The sequence below is a fragment of the Eleutherodactylus coqui genome, chromosome 11 (genome assembly GCF_035609145.1).
Source record: "Eleutherodactylus coqui strain aEleCoq1 chromosome 11, aEleCoq1.hap1, whole genome shotgun sequence".
Classification (NCBI taxonomy): Eukaryota; Metazoa; Chordata; class Amphibia; order Anura; family Eleutherodactylidae; genus Eleutherodactylus; species Eleutherodactylus coqui.
This window is the reverse complement of record NC_089847.1, coordinates 94,182,106-94,203,782: the sequence shown is the minus strand read 5'-3', so window position 1 is coordinate 94,203,782 and position 21,677 is coordinate 94,182,106. Positions and strand designations below refer to the sequence as shown.

The following is a 21,677-nucleotide window of genomic DNA, read 5'->3' as shown; positions in this document are numbered from 1 at the left end:
TGTTATACATAAGTACATACAACATACCTGTTACGTTCTTTTTGAGTTCGTCATCTGGCTCCTTCAGAGCTTGTAGAAGTTCACTAACACCATTTTCCTCCACCAGAGCTATCTTATTATCAGCATTGTCATAGATAAGGTTACGCATGGCTCCCGTGGCATGACGCTGTACCTCTTGGTTTGGGTTATTAAAGAGCTTCACTAGCCTTGGAATAGCTTGCAAGCTTCGAGCCTGGAGAGTGTATAGGATAAAGAGTTCTTGACGGAGCCAAAAAAGGATTCCAAGGACAGCAACTATGCTATAATACATGTAAAGTTATTGCTTACCTGCTTTTTGGCTTCTGCATCACTGTAGCATCGATGCTGTATGTAAGCTGCTCCTATGACCTGTAGGCTTGGGTCATCATCAGCCACCAGATATTTTACCGCAGTTGGCATGCTCATGTCATCAAATCTGAAAGTCAATATAGATTGCCTTAATTTCTTATTGCCTATATAGCACAATTCATTACCAACTATTCTCAATGGGGCTTGAAATTTAACGGTACCATCAGTAGGGCATTTCTGGGAGCGTGGAAGGAAACACAAGTACCCAGAGGAAATCATTGCAAACACAAGAAGAGTATATTAACTCCATGCAGATGTTGCCATTGGTCGGATTCGAACACAAGCAATAGTTACAAGTCAACAGTGCCAACCACTGAGCCCTGTAATGCCCGATTAGGCAACTATCAAATTGGTGCTTGTAATGTCACATGCTATAAAGTAGATACACCACAAAAGTGTAACACATGATTTGTGTGAACTCATGGGCGTAACTATAGGGGGTGCAGGGGATGCGGTTGCACCCGGGCCCAGGAGCCTTAGGGGGCCCATAAGGCCTCTGTTCTCCATATTGGGAGACTAGTACTATGAAAAAATCATTATAGTTGGGGGCCCTGTTACAGATTTTGCATCGGGCCCAGAAGCTTCAAGTTACGCCTCTGTGTGAACTCATATTTCCTACCAAGTATCAACAGTGCCACCCTAGTGAATAAGGCCAAGCCGCAACGCATAGTCAAGATTCTGATCTTCTACAAAACCATTCAGATGCATTTGTACCATTCTGCATGCAACTTACCCACTTGTAAAAGAATGCTGGCTCACCAAACTCTTGTTTCCATCAAATACATCGATGCCCCTCATTTCTTGCACTTGGTGTGAAGACTCTGCCATGCTCCGCACAGAGGGAGCCCGAGAGTTGTGTTCCATCACATTTGTTACATAACTAGAGCTTACAAGATTCTGCTGTTGTGGGGAAACTGAATTCAAAGTGCCATAAGCACCAGATGCAACACGAGCCCGGTTGTTACTTTGAAAGCGTTGTAAGGTGCGCATTGCAGGTGCTCGGATTGTGCGAGTCTGTGCCACCTCTGCTCGTTCCACCCACGAAGTGCCATCATCAACGATATTTCCAGAGAGAGACCTTTGTAGCGTTGGGCCCGCATTTGTAGAAGACATTTGACGTGTATAGTAGCCCGAATTAGAAGACCCATGGTCATATCTCTCGTCACCATTTCCAATACGCAAAGACCTTAGAGACATTGTATCATATTCCCTTTTGCTTGGGTATACTCGTTCATGGTAAGAGGATGGACGATAGGTAGCGTATTGACGCTGTTGTTGTGGAGGTACGCTGATTCTTTGTGTTGCGCCAATATCCACAGCAGAGCGGGACGAGTAGCCTGAACGCATGCCTCCCACTGTGCCATAGCCAGTAGATCGTGCGGACTGCAAAGAACAAGCAAGAGTTACATACGGTGCTAATATACGGAAACAGTATAGACTCTGATTAGTGTATTGGGTATAAAACTAATCAAATTGCTGAAAATTCTGCGAGCATTATACAATTATATCAACACGATATTCTTGACGGGAATTGTGCACTACCGGAAAAACCAGGTGTTTTAGCATAAAGTAGAGCATAAGTTCTGACACGACTGAAGAGATGGCAATAAAGATGGTATTTGCACAGGATTATGAATATATTACAGCATACTTGTGTTGGATTTACAATGTATCACTCCACCCCACCAGCTTCCCTTAACAGGTACTTACAGATTGCCTTTGATCAGTACTGAGGATCTGAGAGCGCGAGCTGTAGGAATTTGGCGCAGTGCTGTAGAGGGATCGAGAGGTGAAGCTCTCTGTAAGGATTAAAAAACAAACACTTATTAAACCTTCAAAGACAAGTCACTGCAACGGTGATGGTGAAAGAGTAGAAAAAAAAAAAAACCAACAAGAAATGGCGCCACTCTTGTCCAGGTGTTGTGTCTGGTATTGCAGCTCAGCCTCATTTCCTTAGTCAGCAAGGTGGATCAGTGATTTGTACTGTTTTACAACGCTGGAGTCCTCGGTCTGACCAAGGACAACAACTGCATGGAGTTTGTAGGTTTTCACTCCAAAAACTACTAAAAGGGGAGTTTAGATTGTGAATGACGACAATCTGTGTGCACCATCATCTCTGGCAGTTCCATAGAGTTTAATGGAACCCCAGTATGCATGCTTGACCGCCACTCCATTCAAGCTCAAGGGATGGGTGCAGTAAGGAGTAAATAGGGACACAGGATTCCTGTTCTAGTAATCAGTAGCGGTCCCGGTGATGAGACAGCAACTGGCTGTTTATCACACCTATGGGTGATAACTGAGCTGCTCTGAGCTTCAACACTGCACAGTCCATGTATGACAGTGGCGCCATTTCTGAGAAAAGCAAACTTTTTAAAAATTGTATGCAGCAGGGTATTCTAAAGACTGTTCAGTTTTATTCATAGTAGTACCAAAATTTTTTTTTTTTACTCATCATTTAAAGAGAGCCTGTCACCAGGTTTATTGCTGCCTGAACCACCGGTGGCATGAACCGGGCACAGATCCGCCCATTCGGGTCATGTGTGTTTTATTCTGTAATGCTGTTGCATTTCAGAGAAAAACCAAATCTAGAAGTTAGAGCAGAGCCCCGAGTCAGAGGCAAAGAGGCACTCTGCGCCTGCGTTGTCGAGGCGGACAGCCTTCTCACTACACACAAGCAGAGAAGCGGTCACTCTTGATGCTGCAGGCGGAAAAAAAAAAAAAAAAAAAAAAAAAAAAAATTCAGCGCAGCTCGCCCCCTCCAACTGAGAAGTTTTACTCCTACTTAAAAGCTCAGAGAGCTCAACGCCGTTGTTTGAGCAGCATGAACCTAGCGATAAGTTGCCGTTAAAGCAAGATACAGTGAGGCCCTTTTCACACTAGCGTTTTGCCTCAGAGCCTTTCCGTCTGTTCTGTATTTGGAGTGGAGAAACAAAATTAAAAAAAAAAAAAAAAAAGAAGTTGCACGTTTTTACCCTATTGATTTAAAAAGGCTATTTGCCTTCACAAATAACAGTCTACTGTGCTATTTGTTCATAGAACGCCCATCTTAGGCAGCTTCCAAGTCTTTCCCCACTGCCCAGGTACATTATGATAAGATGCCAAGCATTGTGATACCCAATGAGTAATATCATCATCATATAACTAGACACAATAGCGCCATAGAAGCGTTTACTCTAGATGCGTCACCCACAGTCTGATAAATGACCATATTGCCTCTTATGAATCATCTGGAACTCAACGATGAATGTCCACCTCCTCTCGTTTGATAAGCTCTAGCTCCAGACCTTGCATGCAAAGACTACCGTCTAGTTTATGGTCTGACATAAGGACTACAGTGCAACATGCAATCATTTTGTGGTTTACATCTGGTAGACTAAAATATTAACCATTTTGCGTTATTCGTCGTGGACCTAAAAGCGGCAGTATCTCCTTCATGCACTCATGTAAATAATAATATTTTAAAAAGGCACGTGAAAACCACCAATAAGTATGTAGATCTTCTTTCATCAATTGCATAGTGCACCACGATGTGCTATAAGCCCAGAGACGGAGATAATTAGAAGGCGGTTTGTACTCAGTCATAATTAGTATTCTGACAAGGAAAGGCTCCATTTACTATACAGTGCAGTGGCTGACCTGTGTACGTTAGTAAGGCTGGATTTCACACAGACGTATTTCCACAGAAAGGACAGATCAAGTACAGCAGATGAGTCGTGGGACCTTTTCTCTTTATACATCTAATGGGTTGTCAAACCAAGCTGAATAGATTTACTGGGGCCCATACGCCATACCATCGTGTAAGGCATTCATGCACGGTATTGTTCTTTCAATATAGGACACCATTGAGATATAGTGCTGGATCAGTATTTTTGACTATACCCGGTATATTAGATAAAGCTCAGTCAGAATCTCTGCATTTAACATGAATTCTTGAAGTTACAGAACTTCTCTCTCCATTGTAGTTGGGTGCACAGATTCCTGGTGCGATTGGTCTTCTTCCTTCTGCTCCTTCTCCCCTCTCACAGCATGAAGACACAAAGCACAGTTGCATCTCCCCTCCCCCCTTCTTTCAATTTAATGGTGAACTCCAGACAGAATTTTGCAGACACAGATCAGGCTAAACTTGGGAGTCTGAAGGATTCTACATAGCCGTGTCACACTGCACTATTAATGTAGCGCGCTGGCAGTCATGTTGGTGGCTGGTATGTGTAGTATATAAGTACTGTTATGTAAGGTTCAGGGAAGAAGGTACCAACTACACAGGTGTTCTTTAGGTTCCTGCTCCCACCTTGTACACAATAAGGATATAAAGCATTGGATGGATCCTACATATGTAGTTGGAAGCAAAGGAAGAGGTCTTAAAATGTCGTATAGTGGGCCTAACGTTAAGCAAATGAAGCAGTTATTTAGTGGGAAACACAGAATATGCTTATGAAAAGCTCATACTCAGAATCAGCACATTCTGTACCTACAGCATTTCCTAATTATAGGTTACATTGAAGAACACTTAGTCACACCAAATTAGAACACATACATAGAGTACACTGTACAAATCAGAAATGTACTTTGTGCCTTCAGGGTAGATGGGACCCACAGAAACCACAAGACGTCACCTTTACTTCCATAAATGTGGTTATATACGTCCTCATAAGCTTTACCCCCAGTTACTGTGCACACAGAAAGCTTTACAGGAGCCACACAACACGTTCTACCTTCTCTAACCGCTATTACAAAAAGGTGTAATACTTCTCTATACCCTCTGAACCCAACATAGTTCCATGGGCAGGAGCAACAGAAGGAGGTCCATAAACCACATTCAAGACAAATCCATCAACAGGTTTTAAAATGGCCGATAACATCCATTCCCTCCCTGGAAGGGAAACAACGTGTGCGAATAGTAATGGAAATATTAAGCAAAAATTATGGAATCAGACTTGGGTACCAAGAATGAATTCATCTCAGCCTAAAATTGTAGCCAGTCAAGAGACAATTGAGAATATGATTAAATGACCAAGAATAGGTAAAACCAATACACAATGTTGTGTTATATTTTCGGCCTCATTGGATAAAGTTCAGTTCGAAATTTGTCCCATTTCTACTAAAACATTGCATAGAGTTATAAGAGGAAAAATAAAAATCTTTATTACGGGCAATCTCTAAATCCATGTCCACCCAAAGGCCTTCATGGTAAAGGATCAAGACCAACGTGCAGTGACAGGTTGAGAACGGCTCATTTAGATAATGTAAATAATCCTTTAGAGGATCTGCAAACTATGGGCCACTGATATAGATTAGAAATATCCAGACTGCTAGCTAAGGCACACGGCCTAAGGTTCAGCATAGTAAAGGCAAGGCAAAGTCCCCTGGTGCAAGCACCGAGTCATGACCGATTCCTAGGGTGACGGCTCATCGTGACATTTTCTTGGCAGACTGTTTTTCTGCAGGGTGGTTTGCCATCAAGCAAGTCCTAAACAAACTTAAGCAGAGGGATAGACTAATGGCACATTAACGCAGTCCAAAATTCATCACTACATTCGTAGATCCATACACTCCATAGGCTCCATGCATTAAACTGACAACACGTTTGGTTGCATATATATCTATATGTATTTTAAGCTGGTTATAAGGGGGTGTAACTATCGTGGGTGCAGAGAAAACAGATGCACATGTGACCCTGGCGCCTCAGGGGGCCCAAAAGGCCCCTCTGCCCCATAAGAAAATACGAATAGAATAAGTTGACTTTAGAACTGGACAACCCCTTTACATCCCAATGTAAACTACTGATGGCCTATCCTTAGGCTAGGTCATTATTAGTACATGGGCAAGGGTCGGTCATCTGAAACACCCATCGATCAATTGTCTACCAGTTAATTTTTACAGGAAGCAGACAGCTCTATTCTCACTGCAATGGCCAGACTTTATATTGCAGGCAAAGTTCCATTCACTTCAATGCCTGAAATGTGATCATGGCCATTGTAGTGGAAACGGAGTTGGTTGCTTTCTGCAGAAATCAGCTTCATACACAAATGCACTAACCTGACGAACTGATCTGCAGGGTTCCCAAATGACCCTACCACCCACCCATCTACTATTGGTGGCCTAATTGAGTATAGGTTATCAGTAGTTTACAACCCCTTTAATGTTACACCTAATTTGGTCACACATTGCAAGATATTTGCAAAAAAAATTTTTTTTATTAGCCCTAAGCAAGGCACTTCATGAAATTCATATTCAGTAATAGAGCATATGGACAGGGAGGGGTTTTTCTTGGAAGAAAAGATCTTTAATGCAAGTCTTCCATTTGATATGAGCGAATGAAGCAACCGTTTTATCAACATGTGTTGACCATCATGTTTTCCACCCATATGATTAGGAATTTTCATTACTTCTATATGCATCTTTAGGGTATGGAAGTAACACTGCAGTAACTGCAATATGGCCCCAACTCTGCCCATCAACAGCAGCCGATGGCTGCACGATCTTTCATGCATTATTGGCAAGATCATGCCACCATGGGTCGTTAGGGTTGCAGCCGCCAAGCTATTGACACAACGTTGGCCCAGACCCTCATAGTCTTGGAACCATTGCCTAATTTTTTTTGCGTCTTATGAACTACTAGAGTAGTCTTCATATGCAAACAAAAAAATGTCAATTTCTCACCAATTTACAGCTCAAAAAGTGCAGATCTGGTAAACATAACTGAGATCAGCAATTAGCGCACATTATCTATAATTTTCCCATTTGAACAGTCTAGTAAAATACACAGTAATTATCAGGTTTATGCTGCTGCGGGGACATTTCTGCTCCTTTGAAGCTTTTAAGCAGATGAATGATAAACCAATGGATTTATGAAGCTGTTGACTTAGGGGGGTACAAAGGTCATTATAGGTTTGAGCTTTATTACAGTTATCGGTTGTCACGCCTCAAAGCCAATGTGTTTGCTGTATTCATTCTGCATTCTCTAAATTACTATACATCATATATTTCCACCAAGAAACAGAATGACGCCGTATATGGTAGGTTACTATGTTGGACGGTTTATTTTATTTACTGTTGGCTACATTTTAGCTTTATGCCTTTACGGCAAAGCGATGACCAGGGACTATTACAAGCCTCATTTAAGTCAATCTGACTAAACTGAAATACCAGACAGCCCACGGCAGGAATGTAGGGAAAAAGCAGACTTTTTTTTAACCAAACAGCTCTTTTAAGTTGTAAATGTTTTTTAATGAATATGACATTCTAATGAATATTAGGCTTAAACTGGTCATGCACATGAGCATCTGGCCAACAGCCATTTCTCACGACTCTCCATAAAGTCATTCCCAGCTCGGTCCAGCGTACATGTTTATTTCACCTTTGGCACCCTGCATGAATGAAGAATTAGGCATGTTGAAATACATGTCAAATATTTCATTCTCCATCGACATTTGATATTGGGAAACTATTGGGTGGAAGGGAACGCATGTTATTACAAGATTGTCAAAAAGTAGCAGGTTTGCCTGACTTTGATCTCATACATAGCATATGGGCAGACAGTTTGGGATGTGCAAGTTAGGCCCCTTTAGATCAAGCGGTTTGCACAAAAATTGTGCAGTGTGAACGCATGCAGTGAAAGACCAAATCTATTGGATTTTCATACAAACCATAAATTATTGGTTTGCGGCTGCATCGTTCAGTTTAAACAGGCAGTCGTTCATCTATAAAACAACTGCCTGTTTGCTGTGAATGGGGGCTGGTGGGCTTGATCGATCCTCTGCCTGCTCCATTCATTGAGCGACAATCCTCCTGTGTAAAAGCACAGGAGAAATCATTGCTGGGAGAACCTATCGGGTGCTTCAACGCCCAAAAGTTGTCCCGTGTAAAAGGGGCTTTATTGTCTCTTCCGTCACAAAAATTGACTCTGAGAACCCAACAATTTCAAAGCCTCTAGAAAGGATCAGAAAATAGAAGAAATCCTGTAAGAGTACCAAGGTGTCATCAATGGGCAGTCAGTGAGCTTTCTTATATCATACACAAGATGATATTTATTTAGGACAAGTTTCAATATCAACCAAGAAGCCTTTAGTGTTTGTTGGAGGCTCCTTGGAAACCCGTGACTTCTCTGGAAGAGTTATGGTCCGTTTTGCATGTGAATGGGAATGAGGGTTAATTGGGTTTTATGGGACATTTCTTGCTCTTGTGCAGTGAGCAGTTATTTTGCCAAGTTTACCGAAACACTATTGCTTCCTAGATAATACAGTCATTTGAAACTGCACAAGTATGCGTTTTGCCCAACATTTCAGTGTATGTCTCCTATCACATGATGCAACATCTTCAGAATTCAGAAAGAAAATACTGCAGCTTCTGTCACAATGTTAAGGCTATATGCATCCCAATAGGCCACTGGTGTCCTATAGCTTAGACCCAAGCAATATCTACTAGAAAGGAAGAGGAGCCAGAACAAAAGTACAAGCCAGGCTACAGTATGTCCACCATTGAAAACCCACTTTTGTTAAAGTCTCCCAATGATAAGATAAATCAAAAGGTACTCCTCTTAGGGCTAATGCCCACGTCCGGATTTCTGCCACGTTTTACGTGCCGGAAATCCACGGCATTATGCCGCAGCTATTCGGTTCTATTGAACCTGATAGCTCAATGTTCACGCTACGGAAATCCGCAGAGTGAAAGAAACCACGGCATGCTCTAATTGCGCGGGAATATCCCCGGTCGGCTCCATTGCAGTCAATAAAAGCCGTCTATCACACTATACTTCCGCTGCAGAACAGCGGAAGGATCGCGTGTATACGTGTCCCTGCCCACGGCCGGCCGCGTCATCCTGCACAGCCAGCGTGTCACGCGATGTAGTACGAATGCGTGCTGGCCCAGCGGATATTCCTCTGGCGGAGTCAGTCACGGCCGTGGGCATGAGGCCTTAGGCAATCCAGAAAAGTCTCAGGTGGGTGCGTGGGGGTTGGTAGCATATTTTCAGTTGCCCTGCAGCGCCACCACAGGGAAAATGAAGTATTACACAATTTTTTTTTTTAAATGAGTAAACTGCAATATGTACATGCTGGGTCTTCCAGATTGAGACACTCTTTATAAAAGTTCTCTGTTCTGGTTGATAGATGAGGGTCCTGAATGCAGGAACCCCATCCATTAAACTTATTTTCCTAACAGTGTTCAAAATTAGGTTTTCTAAGCCAGATAATCACTGTAGGGGTTCAGTATTTGTTTTACTGCCTACACATGTAAAAGCACAAAATAGTAACTATAATTTAGAGCAATCGTTAGATGCAGGTCAGCCGAACCTGCTAATTTCATTGGGTTAGGCCTACTACAGTATCTAATGAGTACACAAGTGCCCTGAATCACCCCTGAGAGTAGGCTGAGGAAAAAATGATCAGGTATATTGGATTTCAACATGGCCTATCCCTTTGTTCCTGTGGGAGATGGGCCACTTTATTCTCTCCCTCTACCATTGAAAATAGATGGAGGCTTGGCTGTCCACGCATTTATCCATTGCCTATACTGTATGGGCAGCCTTACTATATGTTCTAGAATTAATGTTCAGTGGGTGGAACAACCCTCGATGGGTGCCAAGAGATGCAAGATGGCTAGAGGACCATGAACAGAAAATGGGGCTGGAGTTAGAAGGGAGGTCCTGCCAGCCAAGTGGATGTCTTGTCCAGAAGGGTGGGTGTGGGATAGTGTGGAACCATCATAAAAAGCCTGTTGCACAGCGGAACCTTCCAATGAAGATACTTTTGACAAGTGAATAAAAGTTGATAACTTTTAAATGGAGCACAAGCAAAGATGTTCTGACAGAGACTTGAGGAAAGCTCTCAATCCCTATTAACAGTCCTCTCAGTTCTCACTGTACTAACACCTCCCACTACTCCAATTTTCATTAGACTTAGTTAACTCTGTACACCATCTTCCCCTCCATCTCCCTGGTGGTGCCATCCCCCAAAGTTCCTAGTTTAAACACTCGAACCTTCGAGGCATCTTCTTCCCCAGCACAGCTGCACCCCCCACTCCACCCATTGAGATGCAGCCCATCCTTACGTAGAAATGTAGCTAACAGCAAATTCAGTCCAGTTCTACAGAAACTCAAACCCTTCCTTCCTACACCAACTTTGGAGCCACTTGTGTACCTCCCTAATCTGCCTTTCTGGTGTGGCACAAGGTACAGGCAGTATCTCAGAAAATGCTTCTTTGGAGGTTCTTGACTTAAGCTTACATTCTAGTTCCCCAAAATAGTTTTTAAAAGGACCTTCCACCTAACTAACTTTGTCATTGGTACCAATGCGTACTACGGCTGCTGCGTCCTCACCATCCCCACGCAGTTGTCTGTCAAGTCTATCGGTAATGTGTCAAACTTGAGTGCCAAAGAAGACACCAGTCGACTACCAGCCTTTGTGACAGTTTGCCCTGTCTGTCCCCCATTACCAGGATCTGTCTAGCTTGCCCTGCAGTTCTATTCCTGCTGGAGCAGACTCCCCCGTGGTGGTCAGAGGTGCCGCGTTGCAGGAAATTTTTTGTCTTCCTTTTTAAGGGAAGGGGATCTATCTTTTGCATCTACTATGGTAACACTAATTGGATTTTGATTCTTGCACTATGAGTTTAATTCTGCCTTTTGCATTGTGTCTATATTAAAAAGAATGCATTCTTGTGAATAGAGGTGAACCGCGTGATCGCCTCATTCCTATTGATTTTGGAATACATTTTTTTTCTCTAAAGCAAGATGGCGCTGTAGGACTGGTCATGTGACCAGACATGTGATTGTATAGTGAAGCTTTTGAGTTTGCCCCTACTAAGAGGACGCTGGGACAACTTAACCATGTGAGCATTGTTAACAAGTCTTGCCTCCCTAGCAGATGTAGACAATCAAGACAATTTATTTCTCACTATATAGATACCAAATAGCACTGACTGGATACTTTTCCCTGAGGAAGCTGGGCAGAGTCCCAGCAATACGTGTAGGATGTGGACATAGTGGGGTACTTAGGTCGATTATATAGACCTTTACCAGGGACACACAGCAACATCATTTCCTTGATGATTGATGGTGGGTATGGCATTGCTTTTATACCATTTCTTGTATTATGCCAGCAGCTGCTTTCTTTGGCTGACACTCTATACCTGACTAATGTGTTTGTATAGGTTTGTCTATACCCTTTCCATTATGATCTAGCAACCACATTTATACCTGCATTTAAATTGTGTCCCTGTTTGTTGTATTCATCCGTATTTCTCCATGATCAGTTGGTTACAATTGTATGAAATTGAACCAGTTTCTGATTATGCACTTTGATTAGACCTTTCTCATGGAGGGGAGCGATAGCAACCTATTTATGGGATATATGCCCATTACTGTTCAATTCTGAAGGCATACACCTTTTTAAATGGTTTTAATGGGTTTACTACAGTGTTCTTTTTTCCTCCTTTTAATTACATAAAACAGAACTTGATAGAACAATTAGTGTGCAAATCCATTTATGCATGCTTCTTTTTTCGTGTTACAGAGGGCATGTTGTGCCGCAGAAGTGTTAATCCTGTAATGGCATCCCCCCTTATCTACCAACCCTGCAAACTTGTTGGGGTGTGCCAGTTCAGGACCAGCCTCCCTGGAGCTCTTCTCTACCCATCCCGTCGTCACCCATCTAGCTGCCTGACCATCCTGCACTCTCATACTACCATCTACCCCTAGAGCTACCCCAGCGGGTGCCTGCTCAGTGAGCAGAAAACTCCTTTCCATGTTGCCAATGGATCTCAGTGTTGCAAGCTGCTTATTTAGATCCAAGATGTGGGCTTCCAAATGTGCAACACACTCGTGTATCTTTCAGCAGTTTGCACCCAACGGCTGTTCAAGGACTGCATACATGGCGCAAGATGTACACTGGACAACATCATAAACCACATTCTAAATGGGGACCGTACAGATATATTAGATAAGATATATGCAAAAATTCAAATAGATGAGCAGTAAATAACTACAAGTGACTCTTCCAAAGTCCCTGAATCTAAAGTCACTAATCTCAAGTCACACACTTAAGAAACAGCACACTTTAGTAACTCAAAAGATGACAAATTTTAAAAAACATTCCCTTTTCAAGTTCTAATAAAGGAAGCGCTGTTAGAATTAACCTGGAGGTGGCCCGCATCCCTGTATATTCATGCATACAGGTTGTGAAAGGACAGATTGTTGGGTACACATACTGTGCATACTCCAGGTTTTATTTATTTACCGTAGTCATGGAAGTTGCACGGTACATTGCACAATGTCTGGAGAATTTCCATAAACCCCTTATATTCTTGCTCATCAACCAGATTACATAGATGCTTACTAATGTGTTTTATTCTTTACTGCTGAATCGGCAATATATTTTTCTTTGAAATGTCAAATGGCTACTAATGCATTAGTCACCAATCAAACTAGTTAGCCAGAAAGCCAGTTGACTAAGGCTGTTTAAACAGAATGCAGGCAAGGAACATTATAGGAATTCTTGTCTGTGCAGAAAACAATAGTTTGTTAAAGGGGTATTCCTACCATAGACACTTATGGCATATCCATAGGATATGCCGTAAATGTCCGATAGGTGCGGGTTCCAGAAGTGGGGCTTGCATTTATGTCTAGCAGGAGCATCCTTTGTATCCAGGACAAGAAGGAATGGAGAGGAGGTTGCACATCTGCAGTTTTATAGGATTTACAAAAACAGCAGAGCGAGTAAAACTGTAGATGGCACTGGCTTCACGCATTGTTCTTGCACAAGGACCCTCTCTTCTGTATAGCTGCCCCCAGGTAAGGTATGTTGTCTAAGGCCTTATTCACACTGGCTAGTGCAATTGTGATCGGTGAAAAATGGGCCAATTTGGAATGGGCGTTCTACTTCCATGCAAGTTAGTTCAATTGAAAAAAAAAGAAGAGTCAGACCAGACCTTACTCACACATATGAATAAGCTCTTATGCCGATTAATCAGAAAATGCATCATTCACTGAAATGCTGAGCGTTGACATATTTCCCATGGGTGTGTTCCATGCGCCATACAAGAAGGTACTAATTTAAGTCACGCAATAGACATGATCCATGTTGCCAAAAGACACGCCGTAACCGAGTGCATTTTTCTTTCATTTATCACACATTGAAATAGAAGGTCGAGCCACTGAAGTGTGGTCATTATAAAGGATTGTGATACTACATGTAACAATGGTTACATGTAGTATCATACATAGGACTGTGCATAAAAGCACAGAATAATAAGAATTGGATAAAGAGTTCCTGTCCCCCACCAAAATTGGGGGGGGGGGGGGTCTAGGCCATTCACACAAATATTTCCGAGCTGCAGTACCAGGTACTGCCACATGTACAGAATGCACCCCGATTAAAGTTTGTTATTTTTCTGATTAGTGGAGGGTAGCTCGGATCCCCAGTAAATCACACATTGATGGCTTATTCTAAGTATGGGCCATCAAGGTATATGCTGTTTTTAACCAAAATTAAACCTTTTTCTGACATCTGGTTGCAACTATCAGGATTGAACATAGCAACATCTAAGTGGCTAACATCTGGGAATGGAGTTATCAGTTCAACAAGATGACAGGCTGTCATTCAGTTGCCATGGCAGCCTGGGGCCTTGAGAAAGCGCCAAGGGCTGCCATAGAATTCTGCCTATTAAGACCCATGTTTGACAGGGCTTAATATAATGCCTGCTAAAACCTACAATGTAGTGCAGTACTGGAATATTGCAGTACATTACACAGACAATTGTCTATTCACATCTCCTGTAGGGACAGAAAAAAAAAAAGGAAAAACAAACTCCAATTTTGCAAGCCGTCACATCAGTAATAAGAAATTAGAATTGTGTGTCTATAAAATTTCTTTTAAAAAATGTATCACATTTATCGAACACCTTAAAAAAAATAAAAAGCTACACAGTACCAAAACTGCAGTTTTTTGGTCACCCAAGGGAAAAAAAACAACAATTGATCAAAAAGCCTTATACACCGTAAGCTGTTACAAAAACACTATTTGCCATCACGAATTGCACTGACCAACAGCATAAAAGCTTGAAGAAAAAAAAACAAACAAAAAAAACATACCTTAAAGACTGCATAAACAAAACCCCAAAAGTGGCAAAATTGCATTTCTACACACACACACACACACACACACACACACACACACACACACACACACACTTTTTTCAAGGTTTTCCAATACATTTTATGGTACCACTAAACAAAAACGAAAAAAAAACCCTAACAAAAAAAATCTACGTGCTGCAGCAGGAATGAGTTAAATCCCAAATAGCAGGACATGTAATCCCAACAACTCCAAAATTGCCCCAACACATGGGGTATTAACCAATATGATATTTCTGGAAAATCCAGCTGGTCTTGGTTGCCAATTGGAATAGTAATAGTGTTGGATAGTCAGTTAAATTCCCATATGGGGCAAGAATCAATAAATGGGACAACCCTAACAAAATCATTTTTGGAAAGCGCTAAAGTATCCAAAACGTTCTGCGATGCCACGATCTGCTATAAAACTGCACTGGAATTAAGATTGCATCCCACTACTTCTGGTACTCCTGCCTGTGCAAGTGCCATTCATTACTGCAGTTCTGGCATTCTAGAGGTGAACTAAGGGGGTCAGTGTTCTAGTGGTCTCAAAAAAGGAACCTTTCGCATGAGATGGAATAGTCTGCAAGAGTGTTGCAGAAATGCGCCGTTCTGTAGACTATGCAGCTCCAAAATCGGCACTGCTAATTTTCAAATTTTGTTGCGGAATTGAAAATAGCAGAATTTTGCCGGCAATTCCGCATCAAAAGCCACAGCTAGCCATGTGGATTTTAGTGCGAGATTCAGGGATTATGCAGTTGCAGAATATTCCCTCCCATGCGAAAGGTCCCCAAATATGTGGTTATCAAGAGTAAGTAATCCAGGATATGCCCTTGCACTCTATGGGGTTTCCTGGACATTACAGTAATTTCAGGGCACCATAATATAACCTTGTAAGAACAGGATGGTCATCGTGAACCATTATCTGTGACTTCAGTATCTGCACAATCCTGATGGTACTGCTCTATGCAAAAGACTTAAGGTGGCCTCAGGGAACCTCATATTACATATACAAATACAAGAGAGACCAGCCAATAAAACTATCCGGTAAGACAAGTGTGTACATACGAATGGAACTAGAGCATGATAAAGGTAAATATTCAAAAATCATTATACATTATTATTTCTAGAATGCAGTATATTGATTCTGACAAATCCATTGTCATACAGAAACTAACCGTAAATCTCTGCATGAAATTGGCAGCATATTGAGGTACAGTATAGATCCCATGCACCTCATTAGGAGCCCCATTATGGTGCTAGACAAAATGGGGCCGTAATACAGCCTTGGGCATGAGCCCTAATGCTAAGAGCTATGTTACAGCATCCATAGACTTAGTTTTTCCAAAACTTCTAATCATTGAAATCAATGGCCCTTTAAAACCACAAGATAGGACACATAGGAGATCTAGTTATAGAAGACCAAGACTCCTTCTGTGCTGCATCTATACTCTAGTTCTTTCCTGCATTCCTTTCCCTACTCAAGTGCCCCTCAACTGTTCACAAGGATACAGTCTATCTCAAGCTCTCTCCAATAGGTAAAGGGCTCTTGATCTATTGCCCAACATTTTGAGCCAGAAGTCCCCGCAAAGTTGAGGACCAGTAGCCTTAACTTGACACACACCTGACTGATTAGGGAGTGTGTGCACAAACTGGCAGGGGCGCTGTTAAGAGGTTGAAGGGCTTTTCTAAATTGTAGGTTCTCAGTACAACCTATTCCCCATGCAGTAACAAATCTATTCACCCACTCCGGCAGTGCTGCTCTGGGTCTTCCCTCTGAGTCAGGTTTACAGGACATCACAGGCTCTGCCATTGGCTGCCACATCTGTGATGTCCCATAAACCAGGCAGGACTGCAGCCGGTAAGACACAGGTATGGGGAACCGAGCACCACCGCGGGACACAAGAGGCAGCGGGGAGAGGTGGGGTATATCACCATATGTTACTGCATGTGGAATGGATGGTACCAAGAACCCACAACTCAGACAACCCTTTTAAGTGGTCAAGATTCTGCCACCCCACTACCCCTACTTTACCTCTGCTGGTAGGGTCTCGAGACTCAAAATGCCCTCTTGGCTCCTGGACAAGCAGTTTTGTCCCCCCCCCCCCCCCCTTTTTCCTTTTGCAATTGTGTTTTTTCTAGGTTGTATTTTGAGGATATTGGTTATGTTGTTGGTTTGTACAGGCCTTACATATAATTTGTTTTAGTTTTGAGTTTTTCCTACAATTTCAAGTCACAGCTTGCAGTAGCTGCAGATGTTAGAAGTATGTGGAGGAGTGGAGAAGATGGACTTGCCTACTGGGAGTCCACTTCCTGCTCCGCATTTAATCCCTTAAGTGTCTTTTAAAGAAAAACACTTATCCCGTGGTTTGAAAAAAAAAAAAAGTTACATAAAAGCTGTGGCCGACCTTCATCCAGCAAAGACTAACTATGGTGTCCTGCGTATTACTTTGGGCTGGATCTATGCAGAAGCAGGTGCCAAGGTTTACTCCAGTTTAGGGCTTTTATAGCTTGCCGACAGTCGTCAAAACTGATCAGCATATGCACTCTAGGATGTGTAGCACTGAACCAACCATTAATATTTACTGTTGTAAGTCTGCCTTGAAGCACATCCTTCTAGTTACATTTGTGTTGTGTACCAATTATATGGCAGTGAGACTTAAGACTGGCAGAGCCTAATTTCTACAGTTCTATAGTTACCCTCTGTACTTTATTGAAACAGACAATGGAAATCCCCTCTTGCACATACAAGTGGCTGGTTCACTGTGCAAAATCAGCCCTCCGTGCCCATCATGCCACACCCCTTATCTCCTCCTAAGCAGGTGGAGATAAGGAGTGTTGCCAATTGTATAAAAATGGGATATATACAAACATGCTTTTGTCTATAGCATGGCTAGAGTGCCCACCTTCGAACTGGGCAACTGCAGTCTGCTTGCTGTCCTACACCCCAACCATATTGGGCTACTCATGGATGGCTAGTTTGGTTCTACAACTAATCTTGTAGTTTGGAACTTAGAGTAGCCATACACATTAGATGTTGATTGGCTATGCCCATTGATTTTAGCAGGACCAGACAATCATCAAATGTACATTTGGGGTCTCCTGACTCTTCCCTGACAACAGATACTGAGGGGGGGGGGGGGGGGATTAGGATCAAGTAGTTGACTTTCTACTGCTAGATCCTCTTGGGTGGCTTTAATATGGGCCAATGAAAAACAAGCAACAGTCATCCCATGAAAACACAGGATGACAGGGCATGTGATCAAGAATTGCTCACTTGTTGGAGTTTCTTGGCTTTTAGCTCATCTAAAACCAATTGGACTATCAGCCCATGTAAAAAGGCAGTCCATATCTGAATGTCTGCCTGTTCATAGAGAATGGTGGTGGACTGTCAGAAGAGATCTCCGGTGCACTCCACCTTCATTCACTGAACTATATCTCCTGTGTTAGAGTACAAAAGCTAAAGTCATCCCATGTGAAGCCACTCTTTGTTCTATAGAGATAAGCCACTGCCAGGAGCCCGATAGCAGCTTTGTCCCCTCTCTACATGCAAAGCACATGCACGCCCTGCCAAGCGCCCTGCTCCACCCTGCAAATAGAGAAGTTGGGCAAGAAAACCATCAGCAGATCTGAAAACTGTAGATGTAATAAAGGATTGTGTACTTGCATTGCCTTTATATACTGTATAGAAAAAATAAATACCAGCTATTTCAGTTTACTCCTTTGGTATAGATCCAGCATAGATCCTGGGCAAAATAGCGCAGCATGCTACGCTTTCGTCCAGGAAATTCCCAGAAGCTGGATGGACTCTATTATATTCATAGGGGTCTGTTCACAATGCAACTCCAGCAGTTCCAAGGACGGAACCGAACAATGGAAATAGACCAGAACCTTCGGGGCAGGTATAAATGGGAACTAATCCTAGTGAACGAAGTCTATAAGATTAATGACCTATGATAAGATGGCATGCTAGGATGGCACATAGATCCATAGCAGAACACTTCCTATATCAGAAGCAGATAAGAGCAAGCACACATTCTTCACACCGGCTTCCTACAGGCAGTTGAGCACTTCTGCTATTCTTTTCCTCTGCATGCACAGGCTGATATGCGTTCTTGCACATTATAAAGACTCAGCATGATTTATTATACACACATTCAAAGACATCCATAGTGACTTCCACACACACCCAAACACACCCACGCACAGCTGGGCCGCAGACTTTGCCTCTATTCATGGGGGAGTTTTCCAAAGAGCAAACTTACAGCCCTGATAACTGGTAAATCATTAGTAGAGGTGGGATGGAGAGCGGAGCCTCTGTGTGGAAGGGCTCCCTCATTCACTGCTACAAGAACCTTCTGCTTCCGGCCCATGTGATACATTCAAGGTAGCCACAAACCTAAAATACTTGTTACTGAATAACTCTTTAAGCCAACAACTACAATGTCCGACTCCAATTGTTGGCACTTTTTTTTTTATAACAAGGAGCGGGGAGGGGGGAGGGGGGGGGGGGCGAGCAACTGCCAGACACCCCTGGTGCCACTTCTAGTATCTTAGAGAGAAGAATCCACCCTGTCTGATCCATCACCGATGCCAGACAGTAGGAGGACTGGAATCTATTGAGGAATATGTAATGTCTGTAGGGTGCTTTAGATATTCCTGAACTGTTATCAAAGGCAATAAGTGATCAAAGTTAAAAATATATTGCAATAGTGCTCCCCATTAGACCTCTTGTAAGGGGCATATTGGTGGCGTATTTACTACAGAGTCATGAATGAAGTCTATGGCTGGTACCCCACCCTCATCAAATTGACTTTTGGTAAACAAGTGTCCAGGGACATAACTAGAGGGGATGCGGTTACACCCGGGCCCAGGAGCTTTGGGCCGCCTCCACACGAACGGGTTGCATTCCGCATGCAGGAGCCCACAACAGAATCCGATCCTGTGCACAGCTGGATTACGCGCATTCCTGCTTTCTGTACTGTGTGTAGATGGTCCGCACAGTTCGCCGTTGGACATGCGTAGTACAGTTTGTTTTCTTTAATCCCTGCTTTTCCTGTGCAGTCGTGACCTTTTCGCAATGTCCATTGTGGAAGGACCAAGGGTCGGACAGCTTCCATTGATTTCAATAGAAGCCGTCCGCATGAAATTAGCTCAAAAATGGAACATGCTGCGATTTTTCCTCCGCAAACGGAAATCGCAATTGGTTTCCGCCCGTGTGCAGGAAGGAGCGCTTTTCCATAGCATGTTACGAAGGTATTTGCTGCGGATCCCGCAATGCAAGTCCATTCCGTGTGCAGCCGGCCTTATGGGCTCATAAGGCCTCTCTTCTCCATATAGGGAGCCCAGTACTATGAATAAAGCATTATAGTTGGGGGCCCTGTTACAGGTTTTGTATTGGGGCCCAGAACCTGCAAGCTACACCTTGGCTATAAAAGTTCTGGCCATTTTGAAAATAAGAGGAAAAGCAAAGCTATACAACTTGCAGATACAAGAGAAGCCGTAATCTTGAGATTTTGCATACAAAGCAGGAAACAGAAAGGTTCCATTAACTGGTTTCAATGCAATTCTCTAGAGGACAGTATAAAACAAAACTGCAATACAATTTGCATATCAATTAGAGAGAATGAATGAAAATGACTGGTTTTATTTCTTAGCACTCTCCATTGTTCTTTGCCATCCCCAGCCAATACCATGTAAAACACAAGGGAGCACCACTTGCATTATTAGTGCCAGGATCGTGAAGGAGCCGAGAGTAGAAGGAAGTGATAAAGGTTCTCTAAGGCTACCTACACGGGTGAGCGTGATATCGGGCCAAGAAACATATCCATACGGCAGGTGATAAAAGTCCGATTAGTGGGGGACCCACTGATGTCAAGAATGGTGGTCCGGTGTCCCCCTCTCGTCCTCAATGAGCGTCCCGCAGTGAAGAGCTTGAATGGTACAGCAGCCAAGCGTGAATACTGCTGCTCCATTCAACTCTATGGAACTGTCGAAGATAGTTTAGGATCTGCATGGGTTTGAAGGCATGCTGCAGAATATTCAATGCAAGCTGTGAAGCCCACAGGAAAACCCTTGTACAACACTTCAATTTAGCAGTAGATTTCAGGCTTCTATGGAGGTCCAATATACATGCATATTATTTACTACTTTTGAAGTCTCATTGTTGGTTCTTCTGAGTTTTCTGGTCTTGAGAAATTCAATATTCACCCCAATTCTGAAAATAAGTGCCAAATAGTCAAAACGTCTGGATTAAAGGGAATTTAAAAAGAACAGATTGTCATTTTTGGTGTCCTTCACCCTTTTTGTATGTGTACTTGGCTATGCATTTGGTACATCTTGTGGGAAGCTGCCTGTGAGAACTGACCACGGCATTGATAGAATTTTACAACCTGCTACAATCAAGTTCAAGAGCATTTTACAAGTTTTGTCCCTAGCAACTCTACTCAAAGCTATTGTATATGCGCTGCCAACATACTTGGGTGTTAAAAACCGCAAACATTACAGGCTGGTAATGGAACCACTTTCAGGCAGTACCTAGGGACAACCACCCCTGTCCACATGCCTTATTAGGGCATATGGTCATCAAGTATGGGACCCCCTTTATGTTCCCGGACAGAGTATTTGTATTACCGCATTGTCAGTATACAAGCTATAAGAATACGCATTTCAGGAGATTAATCTAAACTTGTGTAAAATGAAAAAGGAAGCCGGTTATAGGCAGCTGTCACATCACAGCTTCCATTTGCCCCAAAGAGCTTAATATTGCCCCACCTGAATCTGGTCTATCAATCCTATCTATTGTTATTAAGCCGATAAATTGCATGGTGATCTGGCATAATGCCCGGAGTGTTGCCGCACCCTAATTTCTTTGGCCAGTGCTCTTGTAGAAATCAGTTACATGTTATGACCAATTTTTCTATGGGACATTTTATTTAGGCACCCAAAAACCATTTATTGGTCCAAGAACAAAAATCAGTTTAAACTGAATGATTATCATTCACTTTTGTTCGTTTGAATAGGAGCCAACGACTGAATGACAACAAGAATTGATCACATGTTCAGTTTCAGCCGGCATAAAAATAACCGTTGACTTGTTCACTTATCATTGCGTTTAAGCAATCATCATTCAGCGTTTCACACGGAAATGTGAAATACTGAACGAAAAGATTCTCACCAATGATCT

The 21,677-nt window shown here is 42.6% G+C and overlaps 1 protein-coding gene across 3 annotated transcripts in view; it reads right to left on the bottom strand.

The window, feature by feature from the left end:
• The window catches only part of PKP3 (plakophilin 3), a 55,600-nt gene that overhangs the window by 5,762 nt on the left and 28,161 nt on the right, over positions 1–21,677 (bottom strand). For all 3 annotated transcript variants that reach the window (XM_066583067.1, XM_066583068.1, XM_066583066.1), the window contains 4 exons: positions 2,098–2,186; positions 1,121–1,770; positions 328–454; positions 28–232 (listed from right to left, as the gene is read on the bottom strand). In XM_066583067.1, coding sequence (XP_066439164.1) covers positions 28–232; positions 328–454; positions 1,121–1,770; positions 2,098–2,186 — 1,071 coding nt within the window. The remainder of the gene's footprint in view (positions 1–27; positions 233–327; positions 455–1,120; positions 1,771–2,097; positions 2,187–21,677) is intronic.